At 29.1% G+C, this 27708-nt stretch overlaps 1 protein-coding gene across 8 annotated transcripts in view; it reads left to right on the forward strand.

The window, feature by feature from the left end:
• LOC107443592 (nephrin) overlaps positions 1 to 27708 on the forward strand; it is a 236093-nt gene that overhangs the window by 202885 nt on the left and 5500 nt on the right. For 2 of the 8 annotated variants that reach the window (XM_071181527.1, XM_071181526.1), the window contains exons 13-21: positions 558 to 801; positions 2242 to 2541; positions 4265 to 4543; positions 7299 to 7610; positions 11797 to 12087; positions 14391 to 14615; positions 17806 to 17835; positions 20365 to 20510; positions 22386 to 22497. In XM_071181527.1, coding sequence (XP_071037628.1) covers positions 558 to 801; positions 2242 to 2541; positions 4265 to 4543; positions 7299 to 7610; positions 11797 to 12087; positions 14391 to 14615; positions 17806 to 17835; positions 20365 to 20510; positions 22386 to 22497 — 1939 coding nt within the window. The remainder of the gene's footprint in view (positions 1 to 557; positions 802 to 2241; positions 2542 to 4264; positions 4544 to 7298; positions 7611 to 11796; positions 12088 to 14390; positions 14616 to 17805; positions 17836 to 20364; positions 20511 to 22385; positions 22498 to 27708) is intronic. The other 6 variants (XM_071181530.1, XM_071181529.1, XM_043046461.2 and 3 more) reach the window with 3 other exon arrangements.

A 27708-nucleotide genomic window follows, 5' to 3' on the forward strand; every position in this document is an offset into this window, starting at 1 on the left:
TTTTTATATATATATATATATATATATATATATATACACGTCTGTTTGTATCCATAACTACAGTAGGCATAAAAAATAACCTTTAAATTCGACTTTATTTACAAAAATAAATATTTAAAAATTAAGTTTAGTAGCCTGCATTATTAAGAAATAATAATAATAAAGTTATAATAATAATAATGAAATAATAATAATAAGCAAATAAAAAAATAATGAAATAATAATAATGTAATAATAAAGTAAATAATAATAAAGAGGTTAGTCTGGAACTTCTTGAGAAAATCTTCTTGAGAAGGCCAAGGCTCACGTTGGGCTGTTAAGCGATTGATGATGATTATTATTATTAGCAAATAATTGGTGATAAGTTATTTGTTGTTTGAAAATTATTATTTTAAACTAACGAAAAATAACAGCAGTAAACAGTAAATGTTAACAGTAAATGTTATTTAATAAAACAGTGAATGTTATTTAATCGTTTTCTAATTCAATTTTATTTTGGAATTTAGTTTACTATGAATGTTATATTTTATTCAAGTCATCTATTTGGATTATTTTAGGTTACATTGATATGTGAATGTGCGAGTAGCAATCCCCAAGCAGAAATCACGTGGTGGAAAGATGGGTTTATTATACTTGGTACTCCTGATGGAGTATTTGACGCTCCGAATGGTGGGAGATCGACAAAAAATATTCTACAGCTCAATGTTTCTTCACATGATGACGGAGCAGTATACACATGCCAAGCAACAAACACTGAATTAAAACAGAGTGCACATGATGCTGTTACTATCAACGTATTATGTAAGTTTATCTAGATTTTACTTTCTTTAATGCAAATTCAAATAAAAAATCATTAAATTCAACGTGCCACCCATTTTCAATTATCATTCATAAATTCAACGATGACCAACGAATGTTGAACCTTCCTGGAGGAGGTAGTCCAGTTTTCGTAATAAGTGGAAATGGGAATGCGTTGGACAATTGAAGAACGCTGGAACGGAGAGGTTAGCCTTGCTGCTGGTGCGCCAAACTTCAGCGTTTAAAGGCACTGAGCTGCCTAAAGGATTAAGCAGGTTTTGATTATTATTGGCGGCTAAATGATAACTTTAGATCAATAGGTAGGAGATTGCCTGAAAAGTAAAGGCAACTTGAGCTCAAAACTAACAGTCATGTCGTTCATCTCGAATTAGAGAAATAATAATATACAAAGCCCTCAGACCCACAACAATGGACTTTTATATGATTGCTGAACTTTTACATTACAATTTACATTTGACTCAATTAGTAGTTCATTGATTAAAAATTATGTTACTTTATTTAACAGATCTAGAAAAAACACTTTTGTTATTTGCTACTTTAAAGCAAGGTATTTAAAAACGCTGTGTCTTGAAAAATAATGGTATATTTTGAAAGGAATAAAAAAAATTAGTGACATTGTTTTTAAAGTTTTGATTGTTTTATTTGGGCGTAGAATCACTTGAACAGCATTTTGGAAAATATTGATGTGCATGCGTGAAAATTCATGTCGTATATCCAAATGTCAATTGTAAGGTTTTGTTTTGACATTTTACATGCGAGGTAATGTATCAAAAATGACGGAAATCTGATTTTTTGGAGGGGGAGGGAGATAATGCTCAATAGGCATTACCATGTTTTAATTTTTTTTCAAGTTGATTTCATAAAAAAAGGTAGTAAAGGAAAAAAAACGTTTTGGAAACTTTTCAGGAAATTTACTATTGTTTTTGGTAAAATTTTTAGTGTTAAAGAAGATGGTTTAAATAGAATGAAATTTCTTTCATATTAAACCATAATTAAACATTATCTAGTATTTGGATAAGCTGTAAGTGGTGTGGATGATTAACATAAGGCAATTTTTGCATGTGCAATGGATCAATAAGCTTTAAAAATTAAGTACATCAAAAACAGTATTAAATTTTTAAATTTTGTACAGATTTTAAAAAATAGTCAACAGTTAAGAGATTAAGATAGTTAAAAGGTTTTAATAAATAGTATATTCTAAAGAATGTTTTCATTTCTTTCTTGCATTTATAGTTTTTGACCAATTAGTAAACCTATATTTTAATAATTTTTATCTTTATATTTGAGGATTTATTAATAGGTGCCCAACACTCCTCCCCTCTACATGATCAATAAAATGAAGAGATAAATGGCACAATTCATGGCAATCTCTCTTGATTAATGTTTGTGTTTTAATTGTAATATTTTTTATTTGTGTTCTAGATAAACCAGAGTTTGAAACGAAGTCTTCACAGCAATACGATGTTATAGAAGGGGAATCAGCTACGCTCAACGTATCTGCTAGAGGCAATCCGATCAACATCAACTACTCTTGGAGCAAAGCTAGCAGCTCAACTTCTCTAATGCCTGCTGATTCGAACGATGTAGCTGTTAGTCCAGTTTTAGCTACTGGCCCTATATTCAACATTTCGAACGTTCGAAGAGATCAGGCTGGCCAGTACAGACTGGAAGCCATAAATGAAGAAGGAAACAGCGTTGTTACTGTTGTGCTAAATGTATTATGTAAGTTGCAATTCGTCTTGGTTTTATTTAAAATTAAATATATAGCAAAATTATTTTCTATGTTGCGTGGGTTTCATAAAAGTTGCGCATCAGACCAACATTGAGTTTGGTCAAGTTTGTAATTGAAAATTAGCATGCAAGTTATCTAGACCATGAGGAAAAGAAATTAGCACTAAAACAATTAGCTCAAATTTGGATAACCAGGTGAAAAAGGGCGCGCATGAATACCGAAAGTAATAATTAAAAATTCGCAATTAAATTTTATCATATAATATGTTTAATTTGCACTCTATTTTTTCCTCACGCCATGTTCAAAACCTCTAAATTTCTCATTTCTAAATTTCGTTCTATCTATATCAGCAAAAAGCTTGTTTCAAATTCAGTTTCATTTAAAAGCTGCATCCGTTTTCTTCCTTCCATACTTATAATACCCTCGCATCATCAAATGTAATAAATATCATTTTTCATTTCTTTAGTAATTAATGCTTAATGAATTTAAGGCATAGACTGCTATTCATCCTACTTATATGTTGTATATCCCTATCATAAAATGTGATTAGAAATTCTATTTCAGCCGTATACTCTGATTACTTGTAATAGTGATTGCATGCAATTATGATTACCTGAAATCAAATATTTTGATTACTTGTAAGTACTAAACCATAAATCAGCCATATTTAATCAGAAATCATGATTGCTTGTAATAGCAGTTACCTGTAATCACGATTACAAGTTATTATTTACACAGCTGTAATTACATGAAACCAATTAAAAGTTGTAATTGATTATAATAACTGATGTCTTATGTCCATCTGGCATGTAGTTTGATTGCATGAGAATAAAATTAAAAACACATGCTCTTTAAGCCTATACTTAAAGCAAGATTCGTCTTTTATGCATGTCTTTCAAAACACTAAGAACTGTGCTTATTAAATCCGTAAATTTAGGCATTACTTATGCTGATAAATCTCTGATTTGCAAACTATAGCACTTTTGTCCTTTATCAAAATTTAATTTACAATATTATAAGTGCAAGGAGTTTCAATGTTTTACTTTGACTAAATCGTAAATTGTAGTTCGTACTTTATGAAATGATAGAATACTGTTTACGTTATAAAAGAAAGTACAAGTAGTTTCAGTCGTTTTTTTGATAACACAAACTCAAGTTAGTGTCATATCAAGTGTATATAACAACTATTTGTTCTGCTACATTTGCTAAGCTATTTTCAAATCTTTAGTTATTGTTCGAAATTGTAAGGTAAGTGAAAACCTAAACACTGGTCATTTCATCAATAATCATTTCATCAGTGACACGGTTCATGCTGATATGATATTTGACATTTAAGAAAAATATAAATACGCAAACCTAATAATTTCAATCAATGCGGATGTACATTATTTCAAAAAATAAATTTATAGACTTAGTCCTAAAGCTTAACAATTCTTTTATTCACATAATTGTTAAATAGTGAAACATTATTTTAAATTAAGAAACCAAAGTGAAAAAAGTGTAAGAATGCAATTTGCGAAAAGATATAGATATATATCATATACAGAAATAAAAACTTATTACGTACAAATCGCATAGATGAATTTATTTTATTTCTCTATAAAATCAAAACTAAGTTGAAAGTAAATAAAATATTTTGAAGGGTAAGAATAGTAAAGAAGATGCGTGCCAAGAATTCAAATAATTCAATAAATGTGTTTTTCCTTTCTTCAGATTCAGCATCCATCACCATGGCAACTGAAAATGCACTTGTGGATCAGGGTTCCAATGCATTTCTTGAGTGTCAAGTAGATGCAAATCCGTTGAGTGATGACGTCATAGGATGGCAAAGGCCGAATTTTGACATGAGCCGAACAAGGCAGAGTATTGAAAATGGACGATCCTATCTCATCATTAACAACGTGACCAAAGATGATTCTGGAGTATTCCTTTGCGTTGCTGACAATGGTATTGGAAACGAAGCACGAAAAGCATCTACTCTGATTGTCAAACGTGAGTCTTAATTCTATAGTCATTATGTATGCATAGTCAGGCATAATATTCGCTATATTTCATGCAAACCCTAAAGCAAACTCTATATTTTAATTAGTATTCGAGTAAATATTAAATATAAATTGTTTATAGGTGATGTTTTTAATTTGAAATTCTGATATCAAACTTATTTGAAGTTGGCTGTGCAATAAGTTCTTATAAGTATTATTAATGTGTTAATGCAAATAGATGTAAGATGGAAAAAATATTTCAGAGTATAAAGTTTGGAAATAAATTTCGATGCATATATANTTTAGAATAAATAGTAATTCCGATAATCTAGCATATTTTTTTCACTCACGATATATATAATATTATTAATATAGAAGACTGAACAGAAAAGTGTACTTATTAGCTGTCACAAACTTTCATTTAAGAGAAGGAAAAACAATGATTACTAAGAAAATCGGTGAAATATTCCTTTACAGTGAGATGAAAAACATTATATCCAGTCTAAATGCATGTTGGAGCTAAAATTTGCTCCTAAATATTAGATTTAAACGGTAATCGTACATGTTATGTACTCTTTCCCGCCTTCCTACTAAGCAACTAAATATAATCATCACTACTTAGTAATCCTAGGCATTTATTTTACATGGAGTAAAAATGTAAAATTTTAATTAAAAGTCTTTCTCCATTTTATTTTTGAAATTCTTTTTAAAATATTGCTTGCTAGTTTATTTTAAACACTTCATTTAATGTTATTTTTCATTTGCGTATTTATAAACTTATGTACTTCACTTTTATCTCCATATTACATCTTTCAGACAATTATCAGAGTAGAAACCCAGGAATTCAATCTACATTTAAATGAATTGAATATTTTTAATACATTTTAATTAAAAAAACAAAAGTTGTATTAATAAAATTAAAGTAAGCGCAATTTTAAGAAACGTTGAAAACACAAAACTCTGTATTTTATTCCATTTTATAGTACATAATAAATAAAACAAAAAGAAACCTATCTCTTATCTAACTAAATATAATCTTCACCACTAAAGAGCTTTTCCAAAAAGTAAATCTGGGCTTGCTTTTTCTGACATAGCTTTCTCAAAATTTGAACGTTATATAATGATTCTCATATGATTTTAGTGGAATAAAAGGGCCCATAAATATGGATAAGCTAGACGAGGTTCTTAAGAGATTATACAGTTTCTTTGTCTCATTTACTAAATTGCTACGTCTTAAAGCTTTTATGAAATGGGAGAAGAAAATTTAAGTGTATAATTTAAGGAGAAGTTTTATATCATCTAAAACTTATCTAAACAGAGGATTGATTTTTTTAAAAAGCAAAATGAAATCATCTTAATCAACTTTTATCTTATTAAATTCCATTATCATAGAAGGAATTTATTAGAGTTAATTTTATAATTTAATGTTTTTATTAATATCTTTAATGTTATTAAAAGACTAATACCAGACAAAATCACAGCGAGGAAAACATACAAATTTTAAAACTAATGGGGGGGATATTATTATTTTACTTGGATTTTTCTGTTCTACTCTTAGTATTTGATTTTTTCCCTAACAAATATAATTGCATACATGCTTGATTGATGCTTGATTGACACATTGTTTAAGTCTACACGTTTTTATTATTAAACGATGCTATAAATTCTTGCGTAAACCAAAAAAGGTCACTCGGAAAAAACCTTGATCTATTAAATTTATTAACACACTATTATTGACCAAAATAATCAATGCCTATAATATTAGAAGAAATTGATTATACAACTTTACCAATTTCTTAATGCATGCATCTATAAAGGACAACTGCATTAAATATTTTATAATACGTACAGAACTAGTAAAAAATTAGTTTCAAGCATAAAATTAACTTTAACGAGAGGGAAAATACGCAATCAAAATCTGACCAGTCATTTTCGTTATCGACGAAAAGAGGCAATAGAAAGATCATAAACCAGTTTACTTGACTGTTTTAGTTTTGTTATTTGCTTTTCGCTAATGAATAACTCTCAACTTCATCCATCTTGACATTAAAATTAAATTAAAATTAAATTAAAAACATTTTACTGGTTTTGATAGTGAATGCAAAGAGTGATCGTGATTTTTTTTCTCGCTAAAAAAGTTATTCTACAACTTTCGAAGATCAGAATATTTATTGAATTTGTTATTTACGAATTAAACAATCCATGCATTTAGTGAAGGCAACAAATCTTTGGTCATTTCTTATAGTAAGCAGTATTTTGTTTTAAAGAAATCGAATCGAATGATTAAGTAATTACAGATAATGATTAGATTGCACTGCAAAAAAATCCAATTCAACTTACGGTATAAGGTATCCGTAAAAACAATTTTCAATCTCAATCATCATCCGTAAAATCAATTTTACCGTAAAAATAATTTTTCCCCATTAAATATTAAATCGTAATTTCTATAGTATTATTCATTGCCTTACAGGGATTAAGTGATTTTACGGTAACTATTATTGTAAAAATTACGGATTATCAGATTTTTTATTCCGTGACATGTTCCAGTTAAGATCTATTTCCGGAAATAGATACCAGCACCTTTAGTGCCGATACTTCTTACCGTAATTCCATCCGGAATTTTTTACAGTAAGAATAATGTCTGTACTTTTTTTTCTTAAATTTTACTTTTAGTCCTTTATATTGCATAGAATCTAGCATTGCAGATCTCACTAGATACACAAAATATTAAAATTTAAAAATTCTTCTTCTTCTATATTCCCTAGATAAACCTGTGATAGAACGAACTGGTGCCTATTCTAAAGCTGCAGCTAGCGAGGGAGAAAATGCAAAAATCATTTGCAGAGCATCTGGTGCACCAAATGTATCTTTCACGTGGTTTCGAGATGGTTCCGCAATCGGTTCATCAAAGAAACCGCCTTCGAAATACGAAATAAGAAGCCGACAAATCGATTTTGTGTCCTATGAATCTATTTTGATAGTGAAAGACATGAAGGCACAGGATTACGGCGACTATATGTGCAAGGCCATAAATGAGCTTGGATTTGAGACGTTCAAGATACCTCTTGGACAAAAATGTAAGTATCTGATTTTATTGATTTTTTTCTTCTTTCCCACGAATGTAGCCAGTGTTAAAAAAAAGGGTATGTACGCTATTTTCGGGAAATAAATTAGATGTTCTAAGGAATATATTCTTTGATAGTAAAATTCTGAAGTGAGATTCCTGGATCAAAGTGTACATAAAAATTTCAATGAATCTTACATCCTATCCTAGCATCTTTAGCGTAAGGAAAAATTTTGGCATTACAACTGGTAAGGTAGGTATTATCCAAGAGAATGCTTTTATACATTACTTGTGATAAAAAATATTAAATGGTAATTGGTGTATGAAATTTATTTTAAAATTCAAATAGCAAAATCAATAGTAAAAGAGAAAATTTAAATGTGGTATGCGTAAGTAAAGTTCAATCAGAATTGAAATAAGAATAAGTACAGTAAATAATTTTGAAATAAAAGCTTAAATATTTATTTTTAACCCTTAGAACCAAAATTTTTATTAAATATATTTTTCATACAAAGAGTTAAAAGCTCATTATCATTAGCTTTTATTGGTTTAGTTCAAAATGAGTGAAAAATATTATATTTAGCGTTTTTATGATATATGGTTAGAAACAGCACGAAACAGCATGTCTTTTTCTGCGATAAAAGTTACATCTTCCAAATACGTCTCATTTATAAGCAATTTTTTAAATTTCATTTATTTGCAGTCATTTAGATTTCTATTATTCATTGAAATTTCTCTAATATACAATATAAATTATTGATAAATGTATGGGTTTTTTTTAAAATTTATCTTTAAACTACATTTTTTGGGTCTTATATTCTTGTATAGATATAATTCATAATTTAGAATAAATAGTAATTCCGATAATCTAGCATATTTTTTTCACTCACGATAAGACTGTATTATATTTTATTTGATAACCGTCGCCTTCGAAGAGGACTTTCTGATGGAACTAACCCACATTTTCTCTACGTGGAGAGGAAAAACACAAAACACTATTGTAGGGTATCTACCACTACAAAAAATACAATTCCAATTCACTAGTATAAGACATGTTAACTCGAATCTATGACGGGGTACCTATTCATAGATGACGGTTGACATGGTCTAAACATCTTTCCCCACAACTACCACGTTCAGCCTGACTGTGAGGAGACTCTAACCCGTGATCCAAGGATAACACTGAGAATTTTTTACGTCAGCACTGTGGTCGGTGCCACATCCGGGAGTGGAATTTGTATCGACCATCATCGTTGGGATTCAAACCCGGTTAATCTCACTGCGAGGCGAGCTCTCTATCCCCTGAGCCCCCGTGGCTCTACTGTATTTTATATTTTATTATAACCGTCTTTAAGCAGCCGTCCCAATTTTGAGCTTGAGACTACTATTGTTCAACTCCGTAGCCTTGTAATTTTGAACCAATCAAGAAGACAAGGAAACTCCTAGATCAGTACACCCAGAGATATTGATTTGTCATGGGAACATGTAGTATTTTGGCAACTCGATGGATTTAACGTGCATAAGTCATCATTTACTACACGGGAAGTCTTCTGCCGGAGGGGATCGAAAGTACGAACTCTTGAACATGGGTACAGTGCCCTACCGGCCAGGCTATCCCGGCTCTACTGTATTCTATAGTAAGAAACAACAAAATGTATTTTTACTTCTAATTAGAGCTTTAGAAAAAGTATCTATAAAAGAGACATCTGTGTCCTATTTGCCCTAAAGGGTTAAGGAAACGTATACAAAACGTATACAAAAAATATATAGAAAAGGGTACATAGGGGGTAATAAAAGTGCGCGTAAAGGGGTATAAAATACAATAAGAACAGGCTAAATTCATAATGGAAAGACGGTACAAAATCTCTTCTTAAATGGGACTAGTCTGTCTTAAAAATTTCTTAAAAATTTTTATTGATATTAAGGTAAGGAAAAAATAATCTTCAGTAAATACCGTGTAATTATTCTTTGTATGGAATAAATATAAATTTGAACCACTCTGCATCAATTAAGCATCCGTATTGTGAAAAAATAATAATTTTCTTTAATTTTTGACTTGTTCCAAATCTTTTCTCAAGTAGTTCTTTGACCATTAGGTTGATCCTCAGAGTTTAGACAAAATACGAGCTCTCAGTAATATAACACGGATTATAAAATATTCCCGAGTAAAAGTAAAAAGTATTTTGATTAATATTGTTACGCTTTCAAAAAAAATTCATTTTATTGGTGAATGTTGTCAAATATTCGATTAAAAATGCGAGTACTCTCACAGAAAGAAAATACAACGCTGTCTTCAATAGAACAAGAAAATGCTTCTAAATCGGATAAAAAGTTCATTTTTTTAAATACTAAAATATTCCGATTTGTAGCATACGAGTTTTCGATTTCCTTTTTACTTCTTTAAATCGTAAACTTTTCAGTGAAAAATATGTTTCAATGAATAATGAGGAAAAATAGCCCCTGCATATTATGATACTGTAAAAATAAATGATAGCGATCTTTTCTGCTTAAAATAAATTGATGCTTCATGTTTAAAAAATACAAGAACGCATGTGGAAATACTTTAAAATTGATGACTTCTTGAATAAATATGAAAACAAATGATATTTGATTACTGCCATGCGTGTATCACAACATAAAATATCACTGCAGTTTATCGTTATATTTTAAATTTAATTATGTTTACAAATCTTTGAAAAGTTCTAAATATGATAAATTGCATTCAAATTTATGAAAAAAAAACTAACAGGGTTTTTTGTTTTACTTGAACAGATTTCATTCTTCAATAAATAACAAGTTTTTTTCCCCTTGAAACAAAGAAAAACAGCAAATTAATATACTCGTTGAATTTGCTTTTTCATGAATATTATAAAGAGTTTTAATTCACAAATAAAAAAGTATTTTAGAAATAACTACAAAAATATTGATTTTCAAATTCAGATTTAATATATGATATATTGATATCCTTTGATAATATAACATTCCTTATGAACAACATCCGAATCCAAATTCAGATTTTGAAACAGAGGATTTACGGTAATACCTTAAAAACTTCGAAGATTGCTAACTTTTGATTTTATAACTTATCTAGATTATAATAAGAAATTGTGAGCATTATTCTAAGTTATTCTAATTTCGTTTGAATTAAATAAAGGAAGCATAAAAGTAAGCGCGATTTTAATTTGCAATCTATGAGTCGCAGGATTAGATAAAGTTGGCTTAATTTCATTCAATGCTTTTAACTAGTTAAATGACTTAGAACCAAAACAAAATAGACCTGGATTTGAAACCAAACACAAGAGAAAAAAATCTCATCCAGTTATAAGGTAGATTGAATATATAACATTTCCTTGTTTCATCATTTAACTGTTGATTAACCATTTAAATCCTTTAACTATAATTCTGAAACATGAGTTACGTTATTTTATTTTATAATAAACTTATAATGCACATTAGCAGAGCTTTTTTAAGCCTTTGGGTATTTTTGTGTTACAGTAGTATGCAAACTAAACTAAAGATTAAAAAGAAAAGAAAATTCAATTGGACTGAGTATAGAAAATGTAATATTTCATTGTTTCAGTATTTAGTCATTGATTAACCATTTAAGTGTGCTTAAATTATATTTTTGAAACATAAGTTACCGTTTTTACCTTTACAATCGACTGATAAATGCTCAGTGGCATAATTCTTCAACATTTCAGTTTTTTTGTACAGTAGTATGTAAACCAAAATCAAGAATATAAAGGGGAAAAAGAATCATATTTGAATTAGATTGAGAACGGAAGGTGTAACATTTCATTGTTTCATTATTTAATCGTGTATTAATAAATACCTCAGCAGTAATTTTCGAAACATGGGTTACCTTATTTTCTTTTTCAATAGACTGAAACACAATGGCTCTATCTCTCAACTCTTAGGTTTTTTACGATGGAGTACTGAAAACCAATCTAAAGAATAAAAATCCTTTAAATAAATTAGACTGAGCATGTACGCAACATTTCATTGTTTCAAATTTTGCTAACAAAAAAAAATGTACAAACAAGAAAAAACTTTAAGATTTTAATTTTCCATATGTAATAATTACCTTACTTTCTGTAACCATGTCCAGACGATCCATCTTGGCACAATCTTTCAGCTATTGGTTTTCTTTTTCTCAATATCAATCACTCCGAATCATTATTCTTTTTCTTTTTCTTCAGCCGCTCCGGATCCGCCGATATCTTTGAGAGCTATCAATGCGACGCACAATGCCATTGTTCTGACTTGGACTCCTGGTTTTGATGGTGGACTGGAACAGATGTATCGTATCCAATATCGGAAGACTGGCTCCGCTGGAGGATACTCTGTGGTGGATGTTGAGCCTCAGAACACGACGGTTTTCGCAGTTAGTGGCCTGGAACTAGGCACAGAATATGTCTTCGGCATCATGGCTGTCAATAGTCTGGGCGGAAGCAGCTACCTCAAAGATGCTGAATCGGCTGTCACATTGTGTAAGTAATTCTGATGCTTTTGTATTTTATTCCTTACTTTTATTACATTTTGGAAAATGAATAAAATCCATCTGGATTAATAGTTTTGGTGATGAGATAAGAATATGAAAAGAAGTAAAAGAAAATTGAATAAATGGATGTTTTGAAATTTGTCTAAAAATAATCCTGAAGCTGGAAAAAAATAAAGATGAATGATCAGTTTAAATAATTTATACAAATAATCAGTAAACTACTTTGCTACTTGTCAGTTGATGTTAGTTCCAGTTTATATTTATAACTACACTGATAGATGCAGGTCCTAACCTCATCGCAAACAGATGAATACAAGTTCAGATTATTTTAAAATAAGGTTTAGAAGTGCAAACAATCCAGGAGTAAAATATTGGCATTTTGAGGTGTTTTTTGCATGAAATCATTTAATGTTAAGCTTAGAATTATAAAAAAGGATAAGCTGTATGCTTCAAAATTGTTTCAAAACAAGAATAATTTCCCTAAATGGATTCAAATTTAGAAAAATAAAAAAAAATTCGAATAATAAATCAAATATAAAAAGCATGCAACGAAATTAGGTATGCAACTTTGTTTTAGGACTCAAAAATGTACTTTAGTTTGGACAGTGGTAATTTCAGGTAATTTTATAACCTAGAAAGAAGATAGCATTTACCTTAGTTCTGAGGCGAAATAATGCAAACACAATACATGACACTCAAATCCGAAAGTTGAAACTAACGTATTTTATATTAGGTAAATAATCCCCAGAAACTGAAGCGGTAAGTTATTGTTTAATTAAAAAACTTGATCCGCTTCAAAACTATACGGATTGGAAATAATAGTCGACTTGTTCAAAAAATACTCACCCGTTTTGAAGTCTTGTCATACGTGAATGAGAAGAAGGAAAAGTGATTTGAAGTATGAAACATAAAATTGCTAAAAAAAATATGCATACTTCAAATATATATTTACGTTTTGTATTTCAAATCACTTTTTCGTCTCACTTGCGACTAACAAGTCTTGAAAATGAGCGCCTTTTTTAAGTGCTTGAAACACGCCGACGTATTTCTAATCTGCAGTTGAAATTCTAGTCGGAATAGAGTTCATGCGAACGAATTAAAAAACGTGATTTCCTTATTATTAATTTAGTTGTGCTATCATTCAAACAAATGATGGCTAGTGAAAATAAGCTACACTTTTCCAACTATGATATTTTTTTACATTTCTCACCTCCTTTGTCTTGTTTTTAAACGGACACTTTAAAAGTTTATTGCATTTTCACTAGATAGCAGCACAATACGCTGCTATCTCTTATAGTGCACTATAAAAAATAGATACTCAAATATTACAAAAATTTCCGGATTTTTGTTGGAAATATTTCCTTGTATATTCCCAGAGCAAACATTTCGTCAATGTGGTAATATAACTACAGTCGCGTCTTCGAGAAAACTAATTTTGACAAAATTAGGGAAATATTTCATCATCCTATGTTGTTGTGTTTTTTTCTAAAATAAAAATAAAAAGACCTCGTATGGTGTAATGCATTGAATTTTTTAATAATCATTTCAACGTGGGTACCGTATAGGTGGATCAATATTACCCCAACAACACAAGAAGGTCAAGTAGAACAGAGAGATATGTCAGACATGCTTGAAGCGGGATTCAAACCCTGGATTTTCCTGGCATGATGACAACACCTTGAGCCCTATAGAGCTCGGTCAGCATATTTCTTCAATTTTTTTTCTATCGTCAAGTTTTCAAACTAATTTCGTCATTCTAGTTAAGCAATCTCCCACAGTGCACTACGATGAGGTTTCGAGTAGAGGAAACATTTTCGTCGTACATTTGAGAGCTCGCGTTTCATCACAAATCACGTATTGTGATGAAATTATTCTCAAAATAAAGGAAGTACAGCTCAAAGATTGCTAAATCGTCAAAAGTGAGTTTTATTTCCGTGAATGTGTGTATATGAAAATTCGAATATTTTTAGTGCTTTTATTTGAACAATTTGTATTTTACCATCAAATTTGACAAAACCTTTTCTTTTAAAGCATTAACTGTACAAGCAATAAGATTTCAATGGTAAATATATGGTAAACACTATGATTATCCTTAGAAATTGAACTAATTATAATTAGAGCAAAATTACTAATCTAGCCTTCTCCAAAATACCAAGTATTTTCTCAAATTTAGAAGAAATGAAAAGTTTTAAATTTCAACTCACAATACGTTTTTTTGAACACCTCATTGCTGCTAAACTAAATATTTTTCTTTCACTATGTACATGATTTCCTTATTTACTTTTTTTGCAGCCGAAGCACCAATAGGCGAAACGGAGAAAGTCATTGACGAGGCTCTTGTGAATAAAGGCGCTATTCCTCGGATCATCATCATCACAGTGTCTGTGGTTGGATCATGTTTGCTGATGCTGAACATCATCCTGGTCATCTGTTTCGTACGGAAGCGCAGGAAGAAGAGGCTCGAAGAAGGTAGGGCATCTGGGGATGGAGATCAGGATTTGTGTCTTTTCTCAATGGGTAAATTAAGTTTCGGTGACAGTCTTCCTCCTCCGCATGTTCTTCTCCTCCTCTTTTGCTTAACGGTTCATTTTGTAAGTCTTTGCAGTAATGTCTTCCCTAAACCTTTATGTGGTTGTTTCAACCACGCAATGGTAAACAGGATATGCGGGATGAAATGAGGATTTGCGGATTTTTTATTGCAGTTAGGAACATCAAATATGCATAATAGCAAATTATTAATATTAGAAAAGTACGACTTTTTTAAAATTCAATTTCTCGGGAACTAATCGACCGATTTTGCTAAAATTTTGTATTTTGCCATTTAAAAGCGCACTCTTAAAAATGTAAAAATTTTATAATTATGTGCGAAACTTTTCCCATTCATTTAAAAAGTTCTCGGGGTATGATGAAATAAGCAAAAATTGAAATTTACATTAAGGGGTCCAAACCAAAACTGATCCTCCTGACTAAACTATTGGGACCATATTTTTAAAATTGCTGCTAACCCCCCCCCCCCATTTTGAGGGTTATAAATCTAAACCAATCTGAAAAAGGCATGTTTATTCGGAGAAAGTGTGATTTTGTGATTTGATTTCCTTACTTAAAATACCTTTTACGCTAATTAATTAGCATATTTGTGGTCTTCTTTTTGAATACTTAAGATTGAGTCCCGGAAATTGAAGATCCGATCATTAGATCAAAATTTATTCCGGGTGCTTCGTTTTTTATTTTGCTTCCTGTACAAAAAACTGCAGAAAGAATTTCGATGATATAGTTAAATATATTTTCTTTCTTAAAAGCATTTATCACTTTATGATGATATTTTACTTTTTAACCATTTTAGAAAAGTGTCTGTAACTTATAATTAAATGATATTAGTATTATCTGCTTAATTTTATCAAAAACGGAACTAAATATTATTCAAACACTTTCCTTTCTTTTAAAAAATGATAAGTAAATTGGTTTTATTTACAAAAAAATTTTAAACAGTAAACTATGTATAGAATAATATGAACCATAACTTTTCATTAATTAATATTTTTTAAAAATATCTTCTATTCAAGCATCCTTAGAATGCATATTTCAACGACACCATAAAAATAAGAATTTCAATTAAGTAGCACTTAATAATCTAAAAAAGTAAGGAAAAATAAAAATAAATATGGCATTGGGAATATAGTAAATATAGTACCAAGGAAATATAACGCATGTAGATTCACAATTCCCCATCGCAATTTCATAAATTAAAACTTTAATAAAGGAACTAATACTTTCAGGGGAAAAAACATTCCAATTACAGAAACTATTCAAGCTTCTTCAAAGACGTCATAAGCATTCCATTTATTGAAAATTGGTCTGCTAGTAGGAATTATTTCAACAACCGCGCTTCTAACAACGGTAGTTGGTGGTAAATGGCAATTTGAATAACATCTGCAAAAATAGGATTAAGAATTTGAGTGGTCACTCTATTTAGTGCAAGGTTCCTTCGATATGAGTTCAATATTTCTGCCAAACACTTTGATAAACTATGTATAATTGTTTTATAAAATGTAATAAAAAAAATTCATTAATTAATATGAATTCAAAACGAAATAATTTAACGTTTTTATGCACATTTGTCATATCGTAATTTTTTCCTCTTGATGGCTTTCCCCTGTATTTGTAGTTTAATTTTAAACAAATATTTCAATTACTAGTGACATTATTAATTCATAAAATAAGACATTACTGCAGTTGCAACATTTATACATGCTTAAATGGTGCATGGAAATATTATTCTACTTTTCCTCAGCTTTATGTGCTTATATAGTCCTTGGCTTTTTCAATTTTTATCTCTAATCTAATAGTTAAAAGTTTTGATAAGAAAGTTTAAATATCTAACACATTTTAAATAAAGATTTTTACATGGAAAATTATGAGAGAAATAATACGAAATTTCATAAAAGGGAGCAAACAGTATAAATTACTTATTTTTCACTGTTTGAAAACAGCATTTCTAATTTAAAACATATTTTTGCGCATTCCTCTTAATATTACAATTATACAATTTTGGTTCCAACATTCAAAAGAAAATTTAATCAAATAACAAAATCAGCACGGTTGGGTTTGTAATTTTTGGTTTTCAACTTAAACAAATTTTAAAAAAAAATTGTTTCTTGTACAAAAATTTTATGGAAAGGAAATAATATGGAATTCGAATTTCTTCCAATTCTGCGCAGTTATCACTTAAATATAAAGAAAAATTGATTGTTGAAATATCTCAGAATATTTTTTTATTTCGTTGGTTATCTGCTGGTAACTATTTGTCATTAATTTAATGATTTTATATAATACAACCGTAATTAAAATCAATTGTCAGACATTAAGTGAAAAAGATAAACTTATGATGATTAACTAGTATTTAAGTGAGAAAGAACTATATCAAATTCTGATGCAGCATTATCGAGGAAAGTCTCATTAAAACAATTCTTGAAATGAAATTTTTTGAATTTGATTCTTAAAATATTAAGGGCAATGATAACATAACAACCTGTATATGGATGTTAAATACCAGAAAATGTTTTGTCAAAGCCGTTATTGAAAAAAGTACAGTCTATAATTAAGTTTTTTCCTCATGCAATTTGAGGCATGCATCTGCTAAAAATTATTTTCACAAAATTTTACATTATAGAATGAAAAGTTAAATTATTTTTATTGAGAATTGGCAAATCAAAAATTTATCTATTGTCTGATCTTTTTCTTATAATTTTGACTAAGAGAAAAATTAAACTCACAAGAAAAACTGAATTAACAGTTTATTTAAATTTTTATAATGCAACTAAAATTTAAAATTTGTAAATAATCATTAAAGCGCTTACATTTCACTTATTTCAGTTATTGTGAAAGATTGATCACTATTGCTTTATTTGTTAATATGAATCAATCCTATAACAAAAGAGAAAAAGAGAAATACCCAATTTTCAACTCATTCCTTTTTTTGGTATTAATTTTACCCATTTAACACAAAATTGCATCTTATACTTATTTAACACAAAATTGTGTACTTATACATTTTCATAAGGTTTTTTAATCAAATTTCATGTATTTATCTTTTAATTACCAAAGTTGATAAAAATTGTATTAATTATAAATGCTTTCATTAATATTAAAAACTTCTAGAATTGTATTATTTTTCTTATTCTTTCTTTCTGTATGCTGCATTGGTAAGTGCTGCAGAGGTTGGCAAAGATTTGTCACAGTAAGTACTTCATAAAATCTATACCCCCTTTTCATTCTTATGACCATTTTTAAACACAATTAAATAATAAACTGAAGATTAAGAAATGTCGCATGTTTGCTTGAATCAGCTAATTTGTTTTTTAGTCATTTAAATTTATTTTATCCAATAAATATTTTTATTAAACTACTTTAGTACAAACTTTCATTACTTTTTTGGAAAAGTTTTGTTTTATCTAATATATAGATTTTATAATTAGTTTTTCAGGAGAGCAAACAAAATGTGCAAAAAGTGACTCAGTTTAAAAGAATGCATTTTTCCTCGATGCACTTTTAGATTACAAAATTCTTTGGGAAATGTTGTTATGAATAATAAATTGCTTAGAACTAAAAAAATTTTAAATGTCTATGTTAATGTTTTATAAGAAGCACAATTCCATAAAAATATTGATACACAATAAAAACATTAAAAATAAATAAAAATATCGAGCATTTTTAATTTATTGGATACATTTATTTATTTTTATTTATTATTTATGATTCTGCGTTATTTGTTGAAAGTTTAGATGCATAAAAAGTTCTGATTAAAATTTCAAAAGAAATATGCGCGTTTACTTAGCATGTTTTAGCAAATATTTTTTAGTTTTACCAGCTTCTTGATCTGTATCATAAGATTTCTGTTAAAATTATATTTTTTTCAGACTTATATAAAAACATAAAATTTTTACTTTTTTTCTAATCAAGGAATATTTTTATCCAACTATTTAGTTTTATAAAATAAAAATTCAAATTTGTTGATACTTTTTTTATATTAAAACAAGACGCTCTAATTTTAAAAAACTGCTGCATATCACTGATAAAAAAATACAGACAACACAACTTTGATAAAAATAGCTCTTCGAACAAATCGATTTTCATAATAAAACTTTTAATACAACTCTCATCCCAATTTTCTTTTCCCAATAAATGAAAATCTCCATGCATAAGCATTCTCTTTATTATACTCTTCTCTTAACTGTAAACAGCACTTTCATAAAAAGAAAAGTTTGGGACTTTTGATGGAGAAAAGGATGAAAGATACCCGACAATTTGTCTACCCGATCGGCAACAGGAGACCCAGAAACTTGATTACCTTACTGAAGAATTTAATTAATGATCCTGCTGCTCAGTTCCTTAAACAAAAATGTCGATTCCGAATTCTTTAACCCATCATGTCTCAAACTTATCAATTATACTCAGCAGTTTTTTTTTCTTTTCTTATCCGTCTTATCATGAATGGGAGTTCTTATCGGTTCCGTATCGGTTAACGATACCTAATTTATCAAAGGTTAAGTTGACTTATCTGTGGTTGGACAACAAAAAATACATCCTGAGGCGAGAAATTTGGCGAGTGATATAGAAAAGAGGAAAGAATTTAGATAGAATCTATATAATGTTTTGTTTATTTTTCTCTACGTTAATATATACACCATCAGTTTGTTAGGAAATAATTCATTAAAATAAATATTTTATTTTGACAAATTAGTATGATTTAATATTTTTAAAAATATGTTATTAAATATTAATAATATTTAACATTAGAAAGACTGAACATTGTTGTATACCTAGGAAGACCGAAGAGGCCAGTCTGACCCTTCCCGGATTGTTTGTGTGTTTATTTACTAGACATGAAAAATCTTAGAATATAATCATAATTATTTTAATAAAAAATATGTTAGCGTCTCGATCATCAAAGTTATGGTATTTTATTTCATTTGATTAATGAAAATATCTGATTAAAAGGAACGCTGACTTTTCGATTATACTTATACATTAGTTCCTAAGATAATTCTCTTTCCTTTTCTCAATAAATAGTTATTGAAGATACATTAAAATAACTTTTAATGAACATGGGGAAACTTTTACACCTAAAGTGCACCTTATAAACAAACACACATACATACCTGGGGTTAAGGGGTACCCTACCAAAATAACTTAGGGAACTCTCTGGCCCCTGCAGTCATTCTAGGTATTAGTGCTTTATAAGTGCGTTCTCATAAGGCTACCACATGATTCTATAGGCACTTAAATTTGATCACATTATGAAAAGGCAGAACTACTCCTTAGTTTCAGTAAGTTTTTTTTAATTACTGTGCAGTAGAAAGCAAGAAGAGTCGAAATGGCCCCAGTCTTACTTTTAGTGTTAAAAGACAATTTTTTTCTGCTTTCAAAACTAACTTTCATATTTATTGTAACAATTATTAAACTACTATAATTCAAATTAAAATATTATCTATCTATTCTTTGCTTCATTTATTCTTTACGAGCTTATCTATAGGATAATATATTAATATATTCTACGATACGATATTCTGCGATCTATAGATATTACAAGCTTATCTATACATATTGCGAGCTTATCTATTCTTTTTTTTAATTTATGTGACTATTTTTTTTTTGAACAAATTAATGTTATTTTGCAAATAAAGATTTGACTATTTCAAATAATGTCTGAATAATTTCTTATCTTTAACCCTTAAGCCATGATGGTTCTTATTTTTCTCCCTTATAGAAAGTGATCATTCCAGCAGCAAGGCGGCAACAATAGAGATGTATGCCCCAAGCAGCTACAATGAAGGTCTAAATGGTGAGAGCCTTAGCTGTAATTCAGAAAAAAGTGATAACTATTCCGACGGTCACAGTGCCGGAGGATATTCGGTAAGTGATTTTTTTCACCTTTTCTTTCTGGATCCTTTTACTATTCATTGTTGGATAATGCGATTTCTTTCCATGTCAAATGCATTGTTAATATATTTTGGGGATTTTCAGATAAAGAATTTGTTAACCTTGCTTGTTTACTTTTATTTATTTACTATAAATATAGGATACTAATAACAATTGAAAGCAAAATTAACGTTTAAACTGTATTATTTTTGTAAAATTCAAAACAGAAAGAATTAATGCACCAGCATTGGCAAAAAATACATTGTTTCTTTTGATTATATAAATCTAGGATTGTTTAGACAAAGTTCCTGATATTTTTTTTATATTTTTATAGGGAAATCAATAAATAATAAAGCTTATATTTTTAAGGTGCAATTTTTCTTAAGAGAATTGATATCTAAAATATTTTTACATTGACATAAATAAACATTCTTTAATTTTTGTACCATATATTGGAAACTGATAACAGTTAAAAGCAAAATTAACTTTCAAATTACAGAGTACTTTCAAAAATACAAAATAAATGAAAATTAATACATCAACATTCATGAAAAATACATTGCTTTGTTTGGTAATATAATTTCAGAATCTTTTAGATAAAGCACTTGCTAATATTGTTTTAATTTTGATGATTTTGTAGGAAGATCAATAAATCTAGCTTTTAAAGTGTATATCCTCTTTTTAAAATAATAAATATCTGAAATATTTGTATATTGATATAAACACATTTTCAATTTCTATAACCTGTTTTAGGGGTTTTAATAAATTATGATATTTGTTAACATTAGGATTTTATTTCAGTTTACTTATGTTATGGAATCTAACCCGAAATAATTTAAAATGTAACCATTAAACTGGAATATTTTTTAGAATAATAAATCTCAAAAAATTAACGTATTGCATTAGTTAAGTTCTTGTAACGATGAAAACAAAACTTGAATTTGATCAAAAGTTTAAATAAAAACAAATTCTATAATTGAATTAATAAAACACTCATAATAATTTATATCGTAATAAACATTAACATTAAAAAAACATTAAATAAAAAAGAATTGCTTGTTTTTGTTCATAAAGACCAGTGAATGAGATTAAATCACTTAAGCCTGTCACTCAATTAAAAAAGTTGCGACTGAAAAAAAATCGAGCTTAATTCAAAACGATAGTAATTACAATATTTAAAAGCTGAAACAAATCAAGAAATAATTGAAATAAAAGCTATTCTTGTTGTTGTTGTTAATTTACGTCGCACTAGAGCTGCACAATGGGCTATTGGCGACGGTCTGGGAAACATCCCGGAGGATGATCCGAAGACATGCCATCACAATTTTGATCCTCTGCGGANTAATAAACATTAACATCAAAACACATTAAATAAAAACGAGTTGTTTGTTTTTGTTTACAAAAACCAGTGAATGAGATTAAATCACTTAAGCCTGTCAGTTAATTAAAAAAGTTGCGACTGAAAAAAAAAATCCAACTTATGTCAAAACGATAGTAATTATAATATTTAAAAGGTAAAACAAATCAAGAAATAATTTAAATAAGAGCTATTCTAAAAACAACTTCATAAACCTCAGCAATTGCTGTTACCATGTACTTAAAATGTGTTTCAATTTCTATGCGAAAGTTTAAACCATCGAAAGAAATCTTTAAAAAATTATAACTATTCCCCCATGTCCCTCCTGAAATATAATAGCTGATAACACATGCATTTCAATAATTATCGCGAGTTTTGACCCCATTTTGAACTCTGAAAACAATTGAATAATAGTACTTCGCTTATAGTTAAATTTTGAAACTTACATATAAAAGCTTTAAATAGTTCAAAATACTATAAGTATTTCTCTAATCACACACAATTTTTTACAGGAAGAACAGGTTAAATCTGAAACTACAGCCTATATCTCTGCGCATGCAGATAATACTTATATAGCTGATTCTTCCATGCCTTATTATTGTCCTTATCCATATCCCGATCAAGGTAAGATAGTTTCCTAACATATTATATTTGTTTTAAAAGGCATGTATTTTTTTTTAAATGTTTGACATCAATTAATTTATTTTAATTTTGTGGGTACTAATTATAGCTACACAATTATAGCTCTTACAATTTTAGATAGTCCTCCTCGTTCCACTTTCTAAAACATAAATCTGGTATTGTTAGATTAAAAATCGTATTAAAGCGTAACAACCTTAAAAAATATTTCTCATCGATCAATATTTTGGATCGGGATAGCTCAAAATGTTCGTTTTAAAGCATGGATTCATCTTAAAAGGAACGTTTAAAATTGATATACGCATATAAGACAACAATGATATGTAGCTTTCAATGCGTATTTAAGATAATTGACGTAACTTAAAACGTAGTCTTGGAAAAAATGAACATACTTCAAAATTGTGCATTTGAATAAATGGGCTTGACTTGAAATTAAGCGTTTGAAGAAATGGAAATGACTTGAAATTTTTCTTCAATTTTATTTTATAACTATTGTTGAAAGCCGACACAATTCTGAATTCACGACTACCAATGTTCATTTCCGTAACTTTGTAATTTTGAACCGTACTCAGTCAACGAGGGATTTCCTGGGTCAAAAATTGTCCCGAACTAGCTTTTGTGGGGGAATTTTTGATGGAACTAACCGAATTTACGTTACATGGAGAGGAAAGCAATGAAAAATTCCCACTTTTATCCCGATGACAAGTGGACTCTAACTCATAATCCATCTACCACTGAGGATATTTTTACGTCAGCACTATGGTCGGTTCGAGCCTGAAGTAGAATTTGTGACACAAAGTCACCGATGTGATTTGAACCTAGGTTTCCTCATTGGGAGGTGAACGCTCTATCCCTTGAAAATTAAAATAGCACGAAATGCTAATTTTCAATTTTAAATAAAGAACTAAAATTGACACAAATCCGTTATTCTAAAAAAAAAAGCAATCCAAACCAATATAATCATTAGTTTTTATTAAAAAAACATTCCGAATAATCACTATACATTTTAAAATGCATACGTCACAGTAAATAAAATATAGAATCTAATGTTATCATTATTTTCATAAATATATGTGTCCATTTTGTTAAATTCTCTTTTAACAACCATGTAAAAATATAATTAAAATAGTATTTAATAGGTAATATCACAATAATAACTTAATACCAAATATATGATAATGCTCTAATGTTTTAATTTCTTTTTTCACATTTAGTTTAAATACTTTGTTTTCAATTCTCGCCTTATTCAATCATTGTTTTATCAGAAGGCAATTTTAACAACTTTGTAAAAAATGCTTTTAAAATAGTATTTAATAGGTAATATCACTAAAAAACGCAACTATTATATACCATTTTCATGATGACGCTCTAATGTTTCAATTTCTTTGTTTCGAGCTTAGTTTAAGAATTTTTTTCAATTCTAGCAATGTACAAACATTGTTTTATAAAACTCACGTCACTTCTCCTTGCATAAGCAGTCAACAATAGAGTTGCGAATTTCCTCTAAACAATTTCAATAATCCTGAGACAAAATTTATACGACTTTGCAGTGACAGTAAAGTTATTTAAATATCACTCCGAAAACTAGTGTCAACGACAGCAAAAAATAAAACTGGTAATTTCTTTTTATACCTATTTGCAAGAATGGTATAAATTTCTTTTTTTGCTGCATTTTCCATTCATCTGTCCCAAGTAAATTATTACTACAAGGAAGACAGGAATTTTGGGAATGCTGAAATAAAGTTAGTAACATTTTCCGATTTTTTTATTTTTCTTCATCGCGCCCTTTTTTGATTATTTTCCATCCCTATTCTTAAGAGAGCGCGATCCAGCTCTAAATAAGATGGGGGATGGGAAAAAAAAGCTCCAAATAGAAGTGGCCTGGCGGAAAAGAAATCAATACTTATGGAAGTTGGAATGTTTACCAGGGAATTTCGAGACGTAGCGAAACCTTCTTGGAAAATTTCGAGAATGAAAATATAAATTCTGATAGTTTTTTTTTATTAGTTTTTTTTAAAGAATGACTCAAAATATTCAAGAGGAACATTTTTATTTTTTGTTTTTTATCTGGATTAGTGAAGGATATCTAGGTACAAAAGAGTTAAAGAATTCGAAACAGGGAATAGCACCTGCTGCTGAATGTCACATCTAAATATGCGTATTTCTTTTTTGGTTATTTTATTTTTCTTTCGTGAGGAGGTAAAGAAGTTTTGAGGATTTTATTTGCCGAAAAAGTTTTCTTGTTTTATATCGGAAAATGATATCTTGGATGGCTAGGAGAAGAGATTTAATATTAATACGTTTCGAAAGTTGAATATATCTTAGCGAAACCGAACTTCTGCATTTTATTTTGGAAAAATGTTTTTTTTTTATTATTATTCTGGTTACAGAAATTTGTAATTAAACTTTGAAATTAACTTTATTTATCAAAAAAACTAATCAGAACTTATTGAACTTGGAATTATTCTTCAAGTAATTATTCGAACACCATATTTATAGCCTTCATTAAAGCTAGAGTAATAAATTAAGTCTAGAGTTCCAAAATTCAACCAGTGTAATAATCTAAGCAATCTCAATCTTAAGGGTTCGAGGAGGTGACCTCATATATGCTAATTAATAAGTCCAGATGATACTTTTAGTTGGGAAATCAGACACAATAACGTACTTTCTCTGAATATAGATATAGATGGTAGCCACAAACTGGGAATTATGGTCCCAATAGCTTGGCAAAGAGAGCTCTCCAAACTTTAGTTCCTTAATGTTAAATTTTATTCTACTAAAATTTTAAGTATCTGACTTTCTTGAAATTCGATTTCTCAGGAACTATTCGACCAATTTTGCTCAAATTTTGTATTTTGCTACAGAAAATTATATTCTTTAAAACAATGCAAAAAATTGTGTATCTTACAATTCGACATTTTATAGAATATTCTCAACTAAAATAAAAAATAATAAATATTTACTAAACGTTACTTTTTGCATGGAAATATTGTTGGGTAAACAAATTTTATGATTATGTGTAAAAATGTTTTAATTCACTTTAATTCTTAGGTATGGTAAAATGCACAAAAAGTAAAATTAATATTAAGGGGTCCAAACTGTGGAGCACTCCCCTGACCAAGCTAATGGGATCATATTTCTCAGATTACGGCAACCTCCAAAATTTCAGGGGTCAGAAATCTGAATCCGTCAAAAAAAAAGGGGGGGGGGCATGTTTATTCTGAGAAAGTACGTTTTTGTGTCCAATTTAGTAACTTAAAATCCAGTACTTATTAATTTGCATATTTACCTTAATGCTTAACCAATCTCAAAGATTCGAGGGTCAACCCTTCAAACCATTAAGATTTAATTTTAGAAAGTGAAAATCCGGTTGTTAGATCAAAAGTTATTCAGGGTGGTTCGTTTTTTTTTTTATTTCAACTGTACATGTGTCTTTTAGTAGGCCGTAAAAACGAATTTTCACGTAGTTATCCAAGCGCCAATAGTAGTATATTTAGAATTTTTGGAAAGCACCATTCAAAATAATAGTTGCACAAATAACTAAAATTACACTTCATTGATGCCAACAACGATTTGACAAGTTTTTAAGCCTTAAATAAACGAATAAGTAACTCTCCCAACAACTTATAATTCAATACCATTTTTTTATTTCAATTTGTATAAATTAACAAAATTGTTTCATTGTTATTCCCAAAAATAATTATTAATATTTTAACTAATATTTTATAATAATTTTTTGGACGAATTATTATCGGTACTTAATTCGAAAGTTGTAAGAAATCGCTACATTATTATTAACCCCAATAATTCTTAATTAAATGTGGCATTAAATACTTTTGGTATTGCCATTTCAAGTGGTAGGAAGAACCTATTTTAACAAGGTACATAATATCGGTACTGTAGTGATCGATATTTTACCTGGTGATCGACACAGCATAAAAATTTTACGAGCACTTTAATCCCTAATTGATACATTTTATCAAGAGAAAAGATCAAATTATATTTTTTTCAAAACAAAAAGTATAGTATTTCCTATCGCTCAAGATAGATGGCATCACTAAATATTATTTTTTCTCCGTGTTTACTGTAAAAGTTTTGAGGTTGGTACTGCTACAAAATTACTGCAGTTTACAAACTGCAGTAATTTTGCAGTATTTCTGCTTCAAAAATTCTATAGCGGAATTGGCCAAATCACCACAAACATCGAACTGCATTTTTTTACAGATTTTCTGCAGTTTATTTTCAGCTGGGCCAAAATTGATAAAGTAGCCTAACATCACTAACCTACGCATTCTTAGCAGCTAATATAAAACATTTTTTTAAAATTATTATTTGTTGTATATTAGGGTGCAGCTTCATACTATTAGATTTCAGAATCTGAGTTAGATGCTCAACTGACTAAAATAAAGTTAAAACTTTAAGTATTGTATCATTTAGAAAGTAATATTCAGGATTTACCATAATTTTTCAATGGCTTAATAGATAAGCGAAATTTTTATTTCATTAATTTCTGCTGAGTTTCCTCTAATTAAGTTTGCAGAAACAAACTTTAAAGGCGTAAGTATGAATTCAAAAAACGCGTGATGTCATAAACTTTTAAAGATATGAAATCAGTGACGTCATTCTCGTACTTGGCAAACTTAGAATTTATTAACATTAGTTTAACTTGTTATAATCTAACATAGGAAACTATACAAAAATAAAATGCAAGAATGCGTGATCAAACTATTTTATGATATATTAGAGATGCAAGCTTGTAAATCATCCATATAATAATTATATACACACATATATTATAACCGTCATTGAACAGCCAACCCAATTTTTGGGTTTACGATTACTAATGATCAACTCCGTAGCCTTGTAATTTTGAACCAATCCAGAAGATAAGGAAACTTCTGGATCAGTACGCCAGAGGTATTGTTTTGTCATGGGAACATGGATGACTTTGCAACTCGACAGATTTAACGGGCATCAGTCACCATTTACTACACGGCGTGTCTTCGGCCGTCGGGGATCAAACCAACGAACTCTTGAACATGGGCCCAGCGCCCTACCGACAAGGTTATGCCCTCCTCTAGTTAAATATTTATCAAGTCTTGTGGAAAATTCTTTCATTGGATTGTTAAGCTTGAACCGGTGATAGGATTGAGTTTCAAACAGACAGGTTTGCCATGTCTTTTAACGTATAATCAC

Source organism: Parasteatoda tepidariorum, chromosome 5 (genome assembly GCF_043381705.1).
Source record: "Parasteatoda tepidariorum isolate YZ-2023 chromosome 5, CAS_Ptep_4.0, whole genome shotgun sequence".
NCBI classification, from domain to species: Eukaryota; Metazoa; Arthropoda; class Arachnida; order Araneae; family Theridiidae; genus Parasteatoda; species Parasteatoda tepidariorum.